This window comes from Gossypium arboreum, chromosome 3 (genome assembly GCF_025698485.1).
Source record: "Gossypium arboreum isolate Shixiya-1 chromosome 3, ASM2569848v2, whole genome shotgun sequence".
NCBI classification, from domain to species: domain Eukaryota; kingdom Viridiplantae; phylum Streptophyta; class Magnoliopsida; order Malvales; family Malvaceae; genus Gossypium; species Gossypium arboreum.
This window is the reverse complement of record NC_069072.1, coordinates 5,505,732-5,523,449: the sequence shown is the minus strand read 5'-3', so window position 1 is coordinate 5,523,449 and position 17,718 is coordinate 5,505,732. Positions and strand designations below refer to the sequence as shown.

The window sequence follows — 17,718 nt, the reverse complement described above, 5'->3', positions numbered from 1 at the left end:
TCTCTGATGCTCGTGCTTAATCAAAACAAAGACTTAATAGCATGCTTAATTCAACCAAAAAGACAAATTAGGAAGAAAATCCTATGAAATTATTAAACCTCTCAAATTGCATTTGATTTGAGAAATACATCTCTTAAAAGTGAAAATGGCAAGTGTTAAACCAACAACAACCATTAAAATTGCTTCATCAGCTCCAATAAAAGCATCACTTTCAAGTACAAATTCAATGTTTCAATCTTCAACCCAGATTCTAAAGGTGTGACCCAAGAAACTAAACTACTTCAAACTGCCCCTTTTTTTAAATGCGGAACAAAAAATGAATCACCCCACAGTCAATCCAAATCCAAATTTGTAGTCTTTCTTCCTATGATCTATCTGCAAAAGCATAACACCGGAGAAAAATAAATGTTAGGACTTTCATCAATCAAGGGAAAGAAATACAAACAATGTTGAAAATAAGGGACTGAGCAAAATATGAATAACAGTTAAAACAAGTTTCTCTTTTAGTGTGTATAATTGCTTGCAAGTCTCTTTCTTGAGAAAGTCATCTTACCTCTGCAGAGAGAATGAAGTTTAGGCCCATATTTAATCGCTCTTCCAGATACGAGGTTGTGCATCCATTGGAATCGATCTTTCCCCTCAAACGACACTGACAATGTAACGAATTGATCAACCAGAATGATGGTTTAGATAGATCATTATATCAAGAAAAAAAAGAATTGCATTTCTTCTTTTGACGTTTTATGGAGTATTACATCATTTTAGCCGGTCATGGTTCTCCTGTTGCCTAGCTCTACACCATTTTAAGTCCGTTAACCCTTTGAAATACATCCCCTTAAAATATCCCTTTGAAATACATCCCCCAAAAAAAAAAAATATCATATAGTATGGAGGAAAGAATGATGGCTTTGTAAAGTCCTTTTTTCTGATACCCAGAAGGAAATATAGTTTACACAAAAAGCAATACAAATGCTAAATTCTAACTTCTATAGACGTGGAAACAAAATCTAGCAACCAAAAGTATACCTGTCTTAGGATGTAATCGTAGCCGACACTTGCTGTTACATCTCTTGACATGTAGTTATACATCAAATCTGTCGCGAGAGAAACCTTGATAGAAATGATGTGTAAGAATTATCAGGAAACAAATTGAAATACTTTTCGGAAAGGGGAGGGGGGGAGTCTTACCTTATCAGATACCTTCTGAACATAGCTCAAAGCAACAATTCCAGTATTTGCAACTTGCCCTGTAGCAACCTGGAGCCAGAGAATACTTTTGTTGGTACTTTGCATAGAGCAAACAGAGAATATTTCTAGCAGTAACATTTCATTTCTGTGCCTAAGACCTCCTCCTGGCAGGGTAAGGTGGAAAAATATGAAGGGAGAAACGAATTAATAATTTTATGGACAAAACTCAGATTTGTAAGAAGCATTGCCATCATATACCCAGAGACTAGACGAACAGTAATTCTGAATCTGAATAGCTAAAAAGCTCATGAAGTGGAGCTTAAACCCTTAACTAGGATCTTTCATGTCTAAAAATTAACACGTGATATAACCAATTGGAGTCATCAAATTTTGACCTAGAAGTTTAATGTTCAAAACATTGTTCATTGTATTAACTAGTTTTGAGTAAGTTTTACCTTCATAATATGTGTTCTTGACTCCAACGACGTGGTTCATTCATAAGTCATTGAAATGAAAGAAAATCCTTATTCTCACAACTAGGTAACCCTAATCAGCATTTTGGTTAGGGAACTAAAATCTAAATTACACTCTCACTTTTGTAACATGTCTAGGAACATATTTAGAAGTAATAGAAAAGCACCCACTAACTATTGGACAAATATTGACAAGCCTTACATTACCATCTTATCTGTTTCATATCGGGCAGCATAACCAGTGCCTGACTTTCGGTGCTGACCAGCCCAAAATACTTCACCACCTAAGGATAAATGTTGTGTTATACTCTGCACAAATATGGTTTAGATTTTAGTAGACTAAAAATAACAAAAAGAATCATAATGGCAGAGGTAGTGGATTCAACAGAAAACTGACAATGAAAGCCATGCAATGCCTCTTCAAAACAGGAAACTAAATGCAAAATGCAGGTGGCCTTTGGTAAAGAAAATCTAGGTTGCTTCTATCATTATCTTTATTTTATTTTTTGAATGTAGTTGCTTCCATCATTATTAGAATAGTCTCTCAAGAGTATTTTCTATTGAGAGAAGACAAACTAGAGCACTGCAAAGAGAAATTACAAGTCCGCATTACTTTGCATCTAGGAATAGTAAAAGAACTTTTTCTAGGTGCAGATCATACAAAAAGCTGTCCATTATGCTAGGTTATGCTCTCGTAGCTCAATTCAAAATATACAATGTGGCTTCAGACGACTTACCTGGATGTAACTAGCTCCAAATAGCGCACCATTTCCCATTTGGAATTGAGACCTGAAGTCTTTACCCTATACAAGGAAGACAGAAATGTCAAAAAGACGACACACAAAGATGAAAGCCAACTAGCTAAGATATAATACAGCTTAAGAGTGACTGACCTTGTAATCAAAGTTGAACATGCCATGTGACATATGAGGCTCATTTGAGAGCTGGAACAGGAAACAACAAAGTCACCAACTAGCTCACACAAAACACAGTCTGCATTTAAACAAAAAAGGCAAAAGACTAAATAATAAATGAACACATGATTTACCTGAGCATTAGCCTTCACAGTAAAATTGTCAGTCAAATCCCATTTCAGTCTTGCATTGAGTCTACCATCAGTCAGCACCCTCCCAATAAGCATCAACTGGAAGACCATAATCGATCCCACTTTTAAGTTTATTTAGTAGGATAACAATTTTAGGAGGACAAGCGAGTGAACTGGAAGAGTAAAGATAATGAGAGAAGCCACCTACATTCGGGTCAATGAAGTTGGTACCAAATTCATAGTGGGCAGTAGGAATTTTAATGGTTTCAGCAGATTGAGAAGGGATTTCTGTTGGGCCCATAAACACACTGAGAGATGATCGGGAATGAATAGATACCAGTATTAATTAATTAATATAGGAAAGAAAAGATAAAAGAAAGCATTAGTAATAATAATAACAGCGAAATATTTTGAAGAGTCAAACATGACGAAGCTACCTGTGACTGAGTGAGAATTTCTGATTTAGTCCTTTGGTGAAATCAAATCGCAATCCTTCAAAAGTTTCTGGCTTCAGAGACACTGTCAAACATTTTCAAGCAATAAATTTAACTTTTAATAAAAAAGAACAGACCCTAACCACCATTTGAGCACATTAATCTTTTTCCGACATAACCCTGCTAAAGATGCATCATAACACCCTATAATCCCAATATGCATCAAAAGAAACAATTTAACAGAACACCTGACAGTCAACAGACACAAGGAACATGTAGGTAATGAAGAAAATATGCCACCAAAGAAAGATATTAAACATGAAATCGAACACACATTTCAAAGAACTCAAGGAAAAGATTCACAAAAAAAGAACCCTTATTGTCAAACATAATAAACCATTGGCACCAAACTACTATAATGCTACCAAGGGAATCGGTTGCGTTATTAGTAGTATACTTGTTCATTTTATGAAACCCAAAGAAACTACTGCCCACTGCCCTAATTCTAAGAAGCAATTGATTCTGTAAATAAGCTGCAATTAAGATTAATCAAAAATCAAAACCCATCAACCTACTCAGAAAAAAAGAGAGAGATTCACGTTTCGACTTCGACAAGTCATCAAAATTATCAAAAAAGAAGGGGAAAACCCCCATATTTTCACTAATCAAAGCAGACCAGAGTTCTAAGAAAGGGACTTAACAACCAGACCGGCCAAAAGCTAAATCAGTAGCCCCTCTATTCCAGTGACTTCACCATCCATAGTCAAAACGTTAAACCATAAAATTCCACATTTACCAATAAAGATCAAGAAATGACCAACTAAGGTTTTCTCTTTATTAAAAAAAAGGGCATCCATGATCTCAAGATACAGTTAAGAAATCAATAAAGAAAAGAATAGAAAGAAAAACCCATATAGAAAATGAAGTGAGAAGAGAAGAGTAACTGAGAGCTTCGCGGTGGAGCTCTTCATAAGGAATAGGGCAAGGGAGATTCGTGTAATCAGTTTTCTCATCAGCTTTGGAATGACCCGGCTTGGAAGCATCGGGTGAGGCACCAGGAGGTACAAGCCCCGCCATCGTCTTCTCTTGTTTCTCGGAGGAGGAATTTGCCGCAAAATCTCAGGGTAATGGTGAGGTACAAATGGGAAGGGGCTGAAAGAAAGGAGGAGTATGCAGCAGTCAAGCAACGCTTATTATGGGTTTTAGCCAGGGTTTTATTTTACGATTTCCCTACTCAAGGGTGAATATTAGATTCACAGAATATTAGATTCACAAAAATAAATAAAAAATTAAAACATATGAAAATTTAATTATTTATTTAATTTAATTACATAATAAATTAATAACTAAAATTTCAAAATTTTAATTATATTTTCATATTTCAGGAAAAAGAACTTTAATGTCTATTTTAAAGTAGCAGGAGTTGGAAATTGTTTCCCATCAAATATTAGGGACGTATGAGTTTGTATTGATGATCAATGTTTAACACAGCAACGATAAGGTGAATGAAAGCATGGTGCTCTTACAACAATATGTAAACACCAACTCCTTGATTGGCGTATTTATAATGAGACTTAGATTTCGAATCTGAATACTCAAGACTCAAAATGTATTTGTCAACTATACTAAAACTTCATTGACATTAACGTAATTGTTCAAGCTTGATGCCTACTTGTAATTTAATTATTATTCGTTCATTTTGATATTTGTGAGCTTTAAACCTTTTGAGTTGTTTGATTTTTATCTGAATAGTAAATTAGTTACTTAGGTTTAATTGGGAATAGAAGTGCAAATACAAAAACACTGATGAGTGGATAGTGCTTTGAAATTGAAGTAATTTTATCTATTCAAAATAAGTCCTTTACTTGTGAATGTGATGGTATCAACTAAATCTCCAAATGGGTGATACAGAACCTGTAATTATGTTATTCTTTCATTGACACCAGGTAACAATAAAACAAAATTCATTAAAATTTGTTTTTTCGTTAAACAACTATCGTTCAAAGCTGTTTGGTCAGAATAACCTCTACCAGGAACAAGTTCAAAACAGGTTTTTCTAGAAAAGCCCGTTCGAAACAACCTTGGACGATAACAATACTTATAGAACAAGATAATTACGAAAGGTGTCATCTCCAACAAGTATTCCATGCAAGATGCTTCACCTGATATTTCTTCACCAAAGCAAAGTGGAGATAACCCCGGAATACAACAGGATTCTTGGATTATTTCACTCCTGGAATGTTCTAAAAGACTTGGCTCGATGGATCAAGTATAGTAATTAAAAGATCTCCTCTTAACTTCTTTTTTTCTAACTGGTATTATCCTTTAATTGACAAAATTGTCATAATGGTGGAAAATGTACCTTGATTGAGGCCATACTGAAGCTTTCTTTGCTTTCCATGGTCAGACCTTCAACCCAAGCCTTGTCGCATGCTTACCCTCCAATGGAACTAATAGGTACATTATCCTTTCTTCAGTGATGAAAGTAGGGATTTTGAAGCTGAAACAAAGAAACCTTAAAAACAAACATGCAGTAATCCGGAAATAACACGATGTATTACATTACAAACAAAAAGGGTTATCTATGATAACTAAAAAGGTTCGATATGCATTACAAAATAATTAAAATATTTACAAGATGCCCTTGCCATCCTATGTCTGCACTTGATGGGAACAAAAAATTGCCTCTAGACTTCAAAATTGAGAGTCACCATCTTAATTTACAAAAATCTCACTCTTTTTGATGGAAACTACAAGGAGGAACATAAAATGCCAGGAGAATGCAACAAAATGGAGATGGCTAATCACCCATAAATAGATATCTGAGATCTTCCACGGTTAATCGAGTTGCGGAGCTCCCACTTTGATCTTCACCGAAAGCAGAAGCAACCATTTTTCTTTTCTCCTCCTACATTAAGGCAAATGAAGAAATAAATATCTCACGACGAAAATATTCATCAGTCTGCCAAGAATGCAAATTCTTCGTTTTCAAAGTCTATAAAAAACATTTGCTGCTGCTGCAAACTCAATGTTGCAGGCCATTTTCTTAACTATCAAAGTGGCACATTTAGTTATGGAAATCCTATTTGAAATTGAACACTTCTGGCCTTTAATGGTACAGGAAATGTAATTGATTTCACTGTTGATTCATCAATATACAAGAACCAGAATAAAGAAGACCTAAATATTCCAATTAGCTTACATAAATGACATCAGCATCTTTACTTGAAGAAAATCTGAGTCATAGCACAATCTATAGAAAGAACGTACCTGAAGAGATAATATTCTATCTTCGACTGTATCTTTAATGGTGATCCGAGTTACAGTAACAGGACGAGTCTGTCCAATTCTATGTGCTCGATCAATAGCCTGGTCTTCAGTAGTTGGATTCCACCAAAGGTCCAAAAGGATAACATGACATGCAGCAACCATATTCAAACCAAGGTTTCCAGCTTTTAACGACATGAGCATCACAGTAACCTGCAAGAAATCAATGACTGCAAGAAGTCAGAAGAAACAGAATCACATCATGTTCAACATTATTGATTCAGTAAGCTAAAACATTAAAACGTTTACAGAATATACGCAAAATACAAACTCAAGTCCACAGAATAATAACCAACTTGCCCATTAAGAAATATTGGCATTAGGAAATTACTTAAATTCACATGGTAGAACAAACCTCAGGGTCATTATTGAAATCTTTGACATTCCTGTCTCGCGCTGCTAAAGACATTGTCCCATCAAGCCTCCTATAGTTTATACTATGAGTACGTAGTGAGTGCTCCACTAAGTCTAACATTCTAGTCCACTGTGAGAAAACAATTGCTTTCATCGGTCGGTCAGCTAGTGAGTTGGAATAAACTGTTGTGCGCTTTACAACTCTAATGCCTGAATGGTCAGTTTCTGTATATGTCTGCTCAGAGGACAAAGAAGTTTCACTGCATCCAATAGCACTCTGCGATTCCAGACTTGAATTCTTTAATAAACATTTTGACTTAAGAATTTCAATGACAGTCTTGATTTTTGATGAACTGTACTCATCCTGTAAAATCACTGAATTTTCAAACTGAGGATGCACAAGACTACCATTATGACCATCCGCAATACAGATCCTAAGAGTACTTCTAGAGAAAACTATATCAGCGCCAAGTTGTTCTTTACATCCACGTGCAGGGCATGTATTATCATCACCAGTCAGATGTTCCGACACGCACTGGTAGCAGAAAACATGACAACACATGGTAACAACGGGGTCATCAGGTGGATCCTGTAAAAAGCATTACGCATTAGAATAATATGACAGATGATTCCGAAATAATAAAGCTTTTCAGCTCACTAGCCCTAAACTAAGAGAGTTGGAATTGAAAAATATTTCACATATACCAAAGTGGATTAAAGGTAACAACAGGTAATTATTGAGTAGAGGAAAACACACACACATACACACTTCAAGAAAGCCACATCCCTCACTCCAATAATTTGTTACTCTTCCCAGTAGTGCTGAATTCAATTCTGTTCGGCTTTTTGGATTTTTTAAACTTTCATTAACAATTCGGTTCGGTTCGGTTCTCGGTTTTTCCATTTTAATTTTGAGTTTTTTTTTTTTAACTTTATTTTAACAAAAAGAGCTTGAATAAGGCTTTTGGACATTATCTGATAAAGTTTCCAAATCTTTTTCATAAATGTTTCTAAAAAAAATATTAGTTTTTCAAGCAAATAAAAAATAATCAACAACTATTATATAGTATTTTTAGAAAATATTTTTTATAGTAATTTTAAGTTATTTTCACTATTTTGAATATAAAATATTTATTTTACATCATAAAATATTAAAATTTGTAATAAATTAAATTAAAGATAAAATTCAGTTTGGTTCGTGTAACCACGGTTTTTTAACTTGTGAACCAAAACCGTCCAAAACACCACAGATCAGGTCAGTTTTTGGTTTCTCAGTTTTTTGTTGCTCAGCCCTACTTCCTAGATTGAACATATTAAATGTAAATTGCCTCAGCTTTGGTCTTAAATTGTTAAAAACTACCATGACAAGAAACTTGCTTATATTCCTCGGACATACCATCATATAAAATTACAAATAAGTCATCGCTGTAGTAACAACATTCAGATGATGCGCAATAGAGCCATCTATATGTAAAATGCTAGGTTAAGAAAAACTCACTTTGCATACAAGACATATGGCCGAAGCTTCCAAGCAGTTCACTAGATTAATCAGCATTTCTCTAGGAAGTGACTTTGCCATTTCCACAGAAACTTGTCCAACAGAGTCAGACTTTCGAATGGAGTCAGAGTCAAATCCTTGGACAAGGAGTGGGTGGTCACAAGCCTGACGAAGGCGCAAAAGCATCAAAAGAATATTTGCATAATTTTGGTTCACCGTGCCAGCAGCTGCATATGCCTGTAGCAATTACATAGTAAAAGATGTAACTATCACAAGATAAAGAATATCAGAACGCATGATTTAATCTCCAGATAAGCCAAAAGTTTACGTTACTCCATTTTTACAGCATCATGTCAGACTAACGTGCATGAAATATGACCAAGGTATTGTACATGATAGTTCGCAAGACACCAACAGAAATGAACTGCTTGTAAATGACAGCACGAAGCGATTTTCACTAACATACAGGAATTGAATCTTCAAATTGGGAAAAAAATAAACCTTATTATTGAGTAATTACATTCATACAAGCTTAACAACCATTATGATTTTGTACAACAAAAATTGGACCAGATTATTAACATTAAGTTAGTGGGACTAAATTGCACTATAAGGCTTAAAAAGAAGTATAAACAAGTTACTTTCAATTTTTACCTGGCACTAATAGTAGGTGACTGTTAAAATTAGTAAGATTGAGCAGTGTACCTTGGCTGCCAACTTACTGCAAGATTCCATGTTTGCCTAAAGTCTAAATATATCAAAAGGACCTAGATAGTAAGGAAGAAGACGCATGTGATTCTGCCTACTTTAATCACTAATGCAATGAAATTAGATACAAACTACCAATTCAATATCTCTCCTGCATTACAATCACATAAACACAGACAAGTTATAATATTATGGGAGAATAAGTTCTTATTCATCTTACAGCCTGCAGCCGAATGGAGAAAAATTACAGCACTCACCCACAAGATTAGTTGTCTTAAGTTCAACAAAGTGCACAAAAAAACCCCATTCATTATATTGGTTTAGGAAATAATTTCAAATGATTATTCAAGAAAAGGGCATAGGAAATTTATCATATCCCTGCACAGCTCATGGTTTCATCACCTGCATCATCCCATGTCTTAATCATGTAACAAGTTTTTGCTATATGATAAGACTACAAACTTTTAATTGCATTGCAACATTATTGAAACCTCCCTATACCTAGAAGTAACCAAAAAAAGAAGAATCCTTTCTGGAAGGTGGAGATACCTTGTTGAAGCAGAAAACTTTACCAGAATCATTTCCCAAACTACATGATTTTGACTAGAAAAGAAACATAATGATTTTTGGCATACAAAATACTGATTCAAATTTCACATTTCAAATATGCACCCACATGGATTATAAAAAGCTTGATATGACGAACACAAAAAAGAGCATGTTGCTTGTTGCAAATTAAAACAGGACAATTCCAATTGAAAGTACACCAGTCACGCATGTTTCAAAAACCAACTTGAAAAGGGAATACAGAAGAAGGATGAACGGCACCTTAAATTGAGAACGTGAATCGGCTTCCAGCTGGGTATAGAAATCCCGCTCCTCAGCTGTAAAGTCCACTTTAGACATGAGAACTGACTTTGGCGGCAACTTAATTATCGGCTCCCCATCAATCAAGGTTGCTAGATAGAAGCTAATCAAATCAGCCAAAACAGCAATAGAGATTCAAAGCTTAAATTCAAGCAAAGCACATCTATGTTAGATAATACAGTTATAGTTACTGATCATACACAAAAGAATTCCACTTCTGCATAACAAGGATGAATCTACAAAATGGAGGTGGGGGTTTAGTGGCCTAAATGCCACATGCCGAGAGAATATATGGAGTACTTTTATAGTTTATAGGGCCAACGTATGAACTTTCTCCTAATACACCAAAATCCCACCTAAATTTGTTAAGAGAAGGAAATAACCTTTTGTGCGTCGCAGCATTACTACCTTCAGAATAGCTTGCAGCTTCTTGTAACCTTTTACATAGTCTTTAGCTATAGAACCTTTTATCCCATGGCAAAATGCTGTATATACTGAATATGGTTCATATTTCAGGAACCTGAAATAGCTGTATAAATCATCGATAGCATTTTGTATAGGTGTTCCAGATAAGCACCACCTACGCTTGGCTCGAAGAGAGCAGCAGGCTCTAGCAACTTGTGTTCGATGATTTTTTATTGTTTGGGCTTCATCCAGTATCACCCTAAACCAAGCTGGTTTAGCAAGCGCACCAGCGCTAGGATCAATAGTGGAGCTGTCAATTCCTTTCTTACCCTTTTTCATCTTCATACCAACATGAGATGCTCTCTTCCTCTTCTTGTTAATTGAAAATTCAGAAGATAATCCATATCTCTCCCCAATTTTTTCATCAATCTCATCATCATCAACAATAGGTTGTTTAGGAACTTCATTGGTTATAATTGAATATGTAGTGAGAACCACATCATACTTGGCAAATTCAGAAGGATCCTTAGTTCTGCTACCCCCATGATAGATGAGGACAGAAAGTTTAGATTCCTCCGGAACTTTATCTTCCAGCTCCCTGGCCCACTGTCGAAGAATACTCGCTGGACACACAACCAATGTCCCTGCCGACAGCCTCCGTTTGCTGACTGCCCTGGCAGAAGTACTCACTTCCGGAACTGACTTGGAATCATCAGATTCTCCCTTCAGCTTCACTTCTTCCAACTCATCAGTATCATTATTATTATCGTTATAATTATCATTATCATTGTCATCATCCAAATTCAGTGCCACAGTTTTGTGATTTTCTGGATCTTCTGATTTTGACTTGGACTCTAAATACTTTTGCATTTGTATAAGAGCAATCATCGAGATTGTTTTACCAAGGCCCTGCAAGATCAAGCCATAATCAGTCTCAGCAGAAAACGTATGCAGCAAAATATGCATGAAGGCACATTGATCAGCTTTTAGGTTGACACGGGATTTTAAACAATAAACCTGGTCATCAGCTAATATTCCACCCATACAATACACACTTTTTGTTTCTCTCTGAAGCATCCAATCTAATGCAATCTTCTGCAAAATTCAATGATTAAATAACACATGTAAGATGCCCAAAAACAATAATCATAACCCATGTAACCAACATAAGACAAAGAAACATCAATTACATGTAAAAAATATGACCTGATGTCTGAGAAGAGGAACAGACAAAAGACCGTCAGGAAAGGTAGCTTCAACTTTTGGTTGGTTGAGGTCCTGCAAGAAACATAAGTCCATTTAATCTTTCTACATACAATAGAACTAGATTTTAGCAACTAACGAAATAAAGAAGACAATAAAATATTATTGCATGTGCACAGATCACATGAAGAAAGGCACAAAAGCTAAAAGGCAAGAAAAGAAATCATGTACAAACTCATTCTTCATAATTTTAGGATAAAAGTTCATTAAGTTCACAATTGCGATATAGTTGCAGTGCACACAACTTTAGCCTGCATTTTCACATATGGACTTCCAATGTTTACATGATAGTATATGCGTTAGCTTTCAATATCATCCAGAAAAGATAATTAACATATTAAAGAGAACGAAGTTATGCTTATGATGTAAAACTCAGAAGTCCAGGAAGTTTGTCTTAAATAACCAAAGGCTTTGTAATTTACAAAAAAAAAAAACATAATGAGAACTCCTTTTTATCAAAATAATATCACCCCAGCCCAATATGTAAGATGCAAGAATTCACAGACTTAAGAGTGATATAACAAATTTCCATAACGTGCAGTGGATCATCAAATGTCTGATCATGGCAGGAAAAAGGAAACTCTCAGATTCAACAAGAAATACCTCCAGTGCTGCTTGGTAAACCATTCTCTCATCATTTACAGAAAATCTTTCTTCACTTACTCCAGCACGATATGCATGGCCATCAGGACCAGCAATCTGTGTATGATTAACAGACTTTCCATGCATCAAAGTTGGAGGAAGGATCCTACTAGTGTTTCCGTACATCATAATTTCATTACTATCACCCCTGCTGTAATGTTCTCCAATATATCCCTGGCAATTGGAAAACCTAGGGCCAGCCAATAGGTTAGAGCTTCCGTGAGAATCACGAATCAGATTGCTGCTCACATTATCAATTAAAATATAGGGTTTGCTACTTGGTCCAGATAATTGAAGAGAAGGAGGAAGAGTCCTCTTTAAAGCTTGCTGAGATGTCAGTTTCTCAAAATCAGTACCAAAACCATTAGCAATTCGAGAATTAACAGTCCAAGGCTGACCAATATTCCCATTCCCAGTAAAATATTCAGGATCATCATCTAGGGCAATAACTACAGTTGAGGCTTTAACATTGTCATTGGGCTCATGTCTCGGAATTTTTATCTGCGCATGGTTATTTACATTTGAAGGGTTTAAATTAGAAATTTGTGTTTGACTGGGAGAAGGAATCGTTTGAGACAGCCTAGCATGACCTGCAAGTTTAAATATAGTTATATGGATCACTGTGAATAAAACATTGAACTTTGAAGCATCAACAATATGGTAAGTTGGCAAACCAATGTCTAACCAGTACCCCTTGAATTTGTACCATGTTTAACTGCCCATTCAGGAAGAGGCCTTAAAGATGAGGTAATTTTGTCTTCATCATCTTCTATCTCCAACTCACTATCAGAGGAACTGATGTCTATCGGATTTGTAGAAGCCATTAGAGTAAAGGAGCTAATTATTCTCCTCAGCCAAAGGAGAAAGCAGATTCCTGAAAGGAAACCCAACCTGTGGGAAGATACATTAGTGCAGTGTGGTGGCCTACAGAACACTAGCATCTACAAACCCCAACGAAACAAAACAAATAAATAAGTACACAATATTTCCACTGACCAGGATTGAGCATCTTGAAGTTAAGCTGCAAATCCATCCATTTAAGAAAGTGCAACTCCTACAAACTGAAACGATGAAATCACGAAGATGATCCGCATAGTCAAACATCTGATAATCACTTCCTTACAAACAGCATTACGTAAATAAGTGCAACAGCTTTAAATAATAATAATAATAACAAAACATCAGAATCATGACTTGATACAAACCAGAAGTTCTATAAAAAAATTAATTGTCATTTGTTAATAAAGTACAAAAATCAACAAATTAAGACTCTTAAGTTATGATTTTACCCAAGCAAACAAATTACACTTTACCGTTCATCTTAAAATGCTACCTATGAAATTAGGCATTTCGGTTATTGCAATCACAAACAACAAGCAGTTGGAGGAGCAGCAAGGAAGTAAATTCACTTCTATACAAAGAAGTACACCTATATGCCAATGGCACGATAAAGAACCTTAATTCTATATGAAAAGGGGTTCCCTCTTTCTCCTAAAAGGAAATGCGTTCATCATTTCCTTATAAAAGCAGCACCCAATCACCTTGAACTATTACTACTATTATAGTGCTCCCCATAGTTTCTAAATCATTTCCAGATTCATTCACAAGATCCCCTCTTCTAAAAACAGGTATTCCTTGTTTGATTCTTTGAGTGAGTCAAATGCTTTAAATCAATCAAAAACTAATCACCCATAATTACTACCACAAACTAAGCACCCCCATCAAAGATTCTTCAATTTTCTTTTTCTCAAAACTACACAGCCCCATTGCTCCCTCCCCTGCCTCCACCAAGCAAACAACATCCCAAACAACTAAATCCCCAAAGAAAAAATAACTAAACAAATAAGAAATTCCACTTCGTTACAAGTTCAAATTTTCAAACTTCATAAAACATACATTCACAAAAAAAATAAACAATTCAGACCCAAAAAAAGGTCAATTGAGAGAGAAAATTCGAATTTAATCAAATCAATTAAATAAAAAAAACCCTACCTTAGGTTAGGATTCTTCATTGTACGAAGCTAAAGTTGTTTTTTTTTTTTTTTTGAACTGCCTACGTTTAAGCAGATAGAACCTCCCTCTCAAAGACCAGTTTAAAGCGCAGTAAGGTAAAATCTGATAATAAAAAATAGGAAACAAATAGGAAAAAAAAAAAAAGAAAGAGAGCGAAGCAAAGAGGCAGCGTTTCGGACAAGGAAAGGAAGAAAACGGGGTTAATGAGTATGCGACGTTGACAGAGCATCAAATTTTATGATTCTGGTAATTTTTTTCTTAAGTGAATATTTAATGCGTAATTAATGTTTAAACATTTACCCTAGTTTGCTAATTACAAGGATAATTTGGGTGAACTTTTTAAGATTTAATGCTGTTTGGTGTTTCAACGTTGATTTGGTTTCTGATTTTCCTTTCATTTTGATATCTGAGTCCTTTTTTTCAATTAAATATACAGTTAAGCACCCAAATTAAATATTTATTGGATTACATTATACCATTTAATTTGACTATTAAATTAAATATTAAATATTAAAATTAAATACTAAACTGAAATAAAAAAATTTAGATACCAATTTAAAAATTAAAGCCAAATATAGATAGCAAATGATATATTAGCCCTTTTACTCACTAGTACCAATTTTTCTTCTTTTTCTACTATAATAAATACAATACTATTAAAATACAAATACAAATATAAATATGAGACCTACGCATATAATTACGAATAAAAAGTAATTAAAATAATAAAATATATAAGGTTTAATTTTTTATTTTAATTTTATAAATTTAATCATTTACTTATTAATATATAAATTTCAACATTTTATTAAATTTAAATATTTATTATTAATTGAATTTTAATTTAATTAACGTTTAACTTAAATATTCTTTCTGAACTGAATAAATCATTGTTTGTTATTCAGTTAATCCATGTGTATATAAATGAGAGGAAAAGTATTCAAATATTATTGAAGTATAAAAACATCCACTTACCCTTTAAATTTTGATAAAAAATACAATAACCTTTCTAAAGTTTATCTATTAAATAAACTTTAAATAATAGGACAATTCTACAATTAATAAATTATTTTTTTTATATTTCATCTTTATATTTAATAATTTTCAATTAAAATTAAAAATTTAATTAGCTGTAAATTTATTTTAATAATTATTAAATTAAGAATTGCATTATATTTTAATATAACTATATGGTAAAAAATTCAATTAATATATGTAAGTTTCTTTTAAAATTACAAATACTGTCGGTCTGTCATTCGAAGTCTTTGCTGTCTATGATGGGGTTGCAAGTCTGGTATTTTCTCCTCTTTTAGAAGCTAGGATTGGAAGGCCTTTCCTAATTTGTAGAAATTCCATTATGTTTTCAAGTTATCCTTTGTATTGAGTGAAGTGACTACTCGCCTATGCTTTCTTTGTGGGTGCATCCCTTGCCGAATTCCCCTAGTCTCGATCTTTTTCTCCTTTTAGTGTGTGCATGTATTACTTGTACAGCTTTTATGTATTCGGTTTAACGATAAAATGTGGCATACTTTACGTACAATCACAAATATAGATACAAGAGGCATATGTATTGTTCACAATTCATGCAAATATATATATCATAGATAATAGATTCTAACATAAATTCATGTTACAAAGTACTTAATTGGATTAAATAAAACACTAAAAGTATTTTAGAAATCATTCAGGGACTAAACTGATCAAATCATAAAATTTATTGGCAAATTTATAAAATTTGAGAAACAGAGGACACATGGCCGTGACATTAGCCATGTGGGATGCTATGAATAGTGTGGAAGGGTTATACAGTTGTGTGGCTAGGCCGTGTAATAGACTGTGGTCACGTGGTAATTGCAAAATTAAGCTATAGGGGAGACACAACCATGTAGCAGGTCGTGTGCTATGTGAGATTCGAACTATCCTAGGGTTTCAGAGGCACATGGCCGTGTGAGGGGTCGTGTGGTCTACACGTGTGGTGAACACACCCTGTGGCTAAGGGTGTTCAATCGGTTACCTGACACGAAATAACATTAGTCGAATTAACCGACCTTTCAAAACTTTTAACCGTTAACCGAACCGAAATTTTTTCAAAAAAATTAACCGAACCGAAAATTTTTCGATTAATTCAGTCGGTTAACCGAATTAACCGAAAATTATATGTTTTTTAATTTTTGGTTAAAATAAGTATAAAATTAACCGAATTAACCAAATTAACCGAATTACCCGAATTAACCGAATTATTTGTATAAAATTATATGTTTTTTATTTTTAGTTTTAGTTTTAGGTTTAGATTTTTATTTTTATTTATTAAATTATTTGTAATTTTTATGATTGGGTTGGGTTGGGTTGGGTGGTTGGGTTGGGTTGGGTTGGGTACTTGGGTTAATATATATTAGATTAGGTATTTGGGTTTATGTTGGATTGGGTTTGAGTGAATAGTGGGCTATTTATATTGTAAATAGGCCAATTTGCCCGGGCCCGAAGAAGAACCCAAAATACAAAATAATAAACAAAAAAATATTAACAGTCCATTAAATGTCCTGGCCCAATTACATGACCCAAGACCCAAATAACAAGCCCATTTACAGATAAACCCAGACCCAAAGTTATATCGGCCCAAAAGGCCCGAAACATTTCAGGAATAGAAAACCTAGGGTTTTGTTCCCCTTTGCGCCGCAGCCACGTTCAGTCTCCATGCGCCTTCAGCACCATACGACCACCACGCGCCCCTCCGTACGCCTCACGCCAAGCGCCAGCACAGTCCTGTACTCGGTACCTGCCAAAGAAAACAAACGAAAACAACAACAGAGTAGTAGCCAATACGAAAGCAAAGAAAGAAAAATTGTATTTTTTATTTTATTTTGATTTTGGCTATAAAGCCTTGTGGATTTCGATTGTAAAGGGCTCTTTTTTTTTACGCTCATACTACACAAATTCAATACAAAGAACCAGCAAAAAATCAGAAGGTGATTTGAATCTTTTTCGTCTTCAATATTTTTTTTCTTTGCATGTACCTTGTTTTCTTTTAGAACATTTTTGAAAAAAAAAAAGAAAGAGAAACGAGAAATTTACCTTTGCGGATGCATCGATGAGATCTCGTCTTCTCCGTCAAAGTCGGGGTTAGAGATGCAAGTGGAAATGGCTTTTAAGTGTCGATTTTGATGGAAACAAAGAAGGCTTCTACGTCACTCACCAATTTTAAGGGTGAACTGATGATTAAATGGCCCTAGGGGATAAAGGTTGCTGCGCCGAAACCTTAACAATTGGGTATTCGGTCTGTAGCTTGGAAAAATGGCAAAATGGCATTCATTTTCTTTAAATTTTAAGCATACAACGAAACGACGCCGTTTCAAGGGGAAGGGTCCATGCGTCAGCCCGCTCCGGGACGTGGACCCGCACTTTTGTGTTTCGAATGGGATATTTACATGCCAAGTCCTCCCCTTTCGCATGCGCAGTCAATTGCGTCTAGTTTGTTTTGTTTCTTTTTTTTTTTAATTTGGA

The 17,718-nt window shown here is 34.6% G+C and overlaps 2 protein-coding genes and 1 long non-coding RNA gene across 9 annotated transcripts; all 3 read right to left on the bottom strand.

Moving 5' to 3' along the window:
• Positions 1-89: 89 nt before the first annotated feature.
• On the bottom strand, positions 90-4,398 carry LOC108476242 (mitochondrial import receptor subunit TOM40-1-like). Its single transcript, XM_017778392.2, has 11 exons — positions 4,085-4,398; positions 3,144-3,225; positions 2,915-3,014; positions 2,710-2,805; positions 2,555-2,605; positions 2,399-2,464; positions 1,869-1,970; positions 1,189-1,257; positions 1,027-1,110; positions 554-649; positions 90-375 (listed from the first exon to the last, which is right to left on the bottom strand). The coding sequence occupies exons 1-11, from the start codon at positions 4,215-4,217 to the stop codon at positions 322-324; spliced, it is 933 nt and encodes a 310-aa protein (XP_017633881.1). The 5' UTR covers positions 4,218-4,398; the 3' UTR covers positions 90-321.
• Positions 4,399-5,697: 1,299 nt separating this feature from the next.
• Positions 5,698-14,583, bottom strand: LOC108476234 (helicase-like transcription factor CHR28). 7 transcript variants are annotated; one of them, XM_053025449.1, is made up of 12 exons: positions 14,197-14,560; positions 13,201-13,322; positions 12,890-13,078; positions 12,166-12,794; positions 11,506-11,577; positions 11,317-11,394; positions 10,278-11,208; positions 9,856-9,986; positions 8,320-8,556; positions 6,823-7,410; positions 6,411-6,620; positions 5,698-6,048 (listed from the first exon to the last, which is right to left on the bottom strand). In XM_053025449.1, exons 2-12 carry the CDS (start codon positions 13,235-13,237, stop codon positions 5,941-5,943), a joined length of 3,210 nt encoding a protein of 1,069 aa, XP_052881409.1. In that variant the 5' UTR covers positions 13,238-13,322; positions 14,197-14,560; the 3' UTR covers positions 5,698-5,940. The 7 variants fall into 7 exon arrangements, with proteins under 7 accessions (XP_052881409.1, XP_017633870.1, XP_052881410.1 ...); XM_017778381.2 differs by having other exon boundaries at positions 12,890-13,095; positions 13,201-13,265; positions 14,197-14,496; XM_053025450.1 differs by having other exon boundaries at positions 12,896-13,095; positions 13,201-13,265; positions 14,197-14,496.
• Positions 14,584-16,643: 2,060 nt separating this feature from the next.
• Positions 16,644-17,507, bottom strand: LOC128290237 (uncharacterized). Its single transcript, XR_008279905.1, has 2 exons — positions 17,290-17,507; positions 16,644-16,993 (listed from the first exon to the last, which is right to left on the bottom strand). It is a non-coding gene; the product is annotated as an uncharacterized LOC128290237 (long non-coding RNA).
• Positions 17,508-17,718: the final 211 nt, after the last annotated feature.

Excerpts from the sequence above, each read along its gene's own strand:
- LOC108476242 (XM_017778392.2), bottom strand. The coding sequence starts at position 4,217 with ATGGCGGGGCTTGTACCTCCTGGTGCCTCACCCGATGCTTCCAAGCCG. Across the intron at positions 3,226-4,084 it reads GCTCCACCGCGAAGCTCTCA|TGTCTCTGAAGCCAGAAACT; the intron begins GTTACTCTTCTC and ends AATGTTTGACAG. Across the intron at positions 1,111-1,188 it reads TTCAGAAGGTATCTGATAAG|GTTTCTCTCGCGACAGATTT; the intron begins GTAAGACTCCCC and ends ATTTCTATCAAG.
- LOC108476234 (XM_053025449.1), bottom strand. The coding sequence starts at position 13,237 with ATGGATTTGCAGCTTAACTTCAAGATGCTCAATCCTG. Across the intron at positions 11,209-11,316 it reads GAATATTAGCTGATGACCAG|GGCCTTGGTAAAACAATCTC; the intron begins GTTTATTGTTTA and ends TTGATCTTGCAG. Across the intron at positions 6,621-6,822 it reads ATTTCAATAATGACCCTGAG|GTTACTGTGATGCTCATGTC; the intron begins GTTTGTTCTACC and ends GATTTCTTGCAG.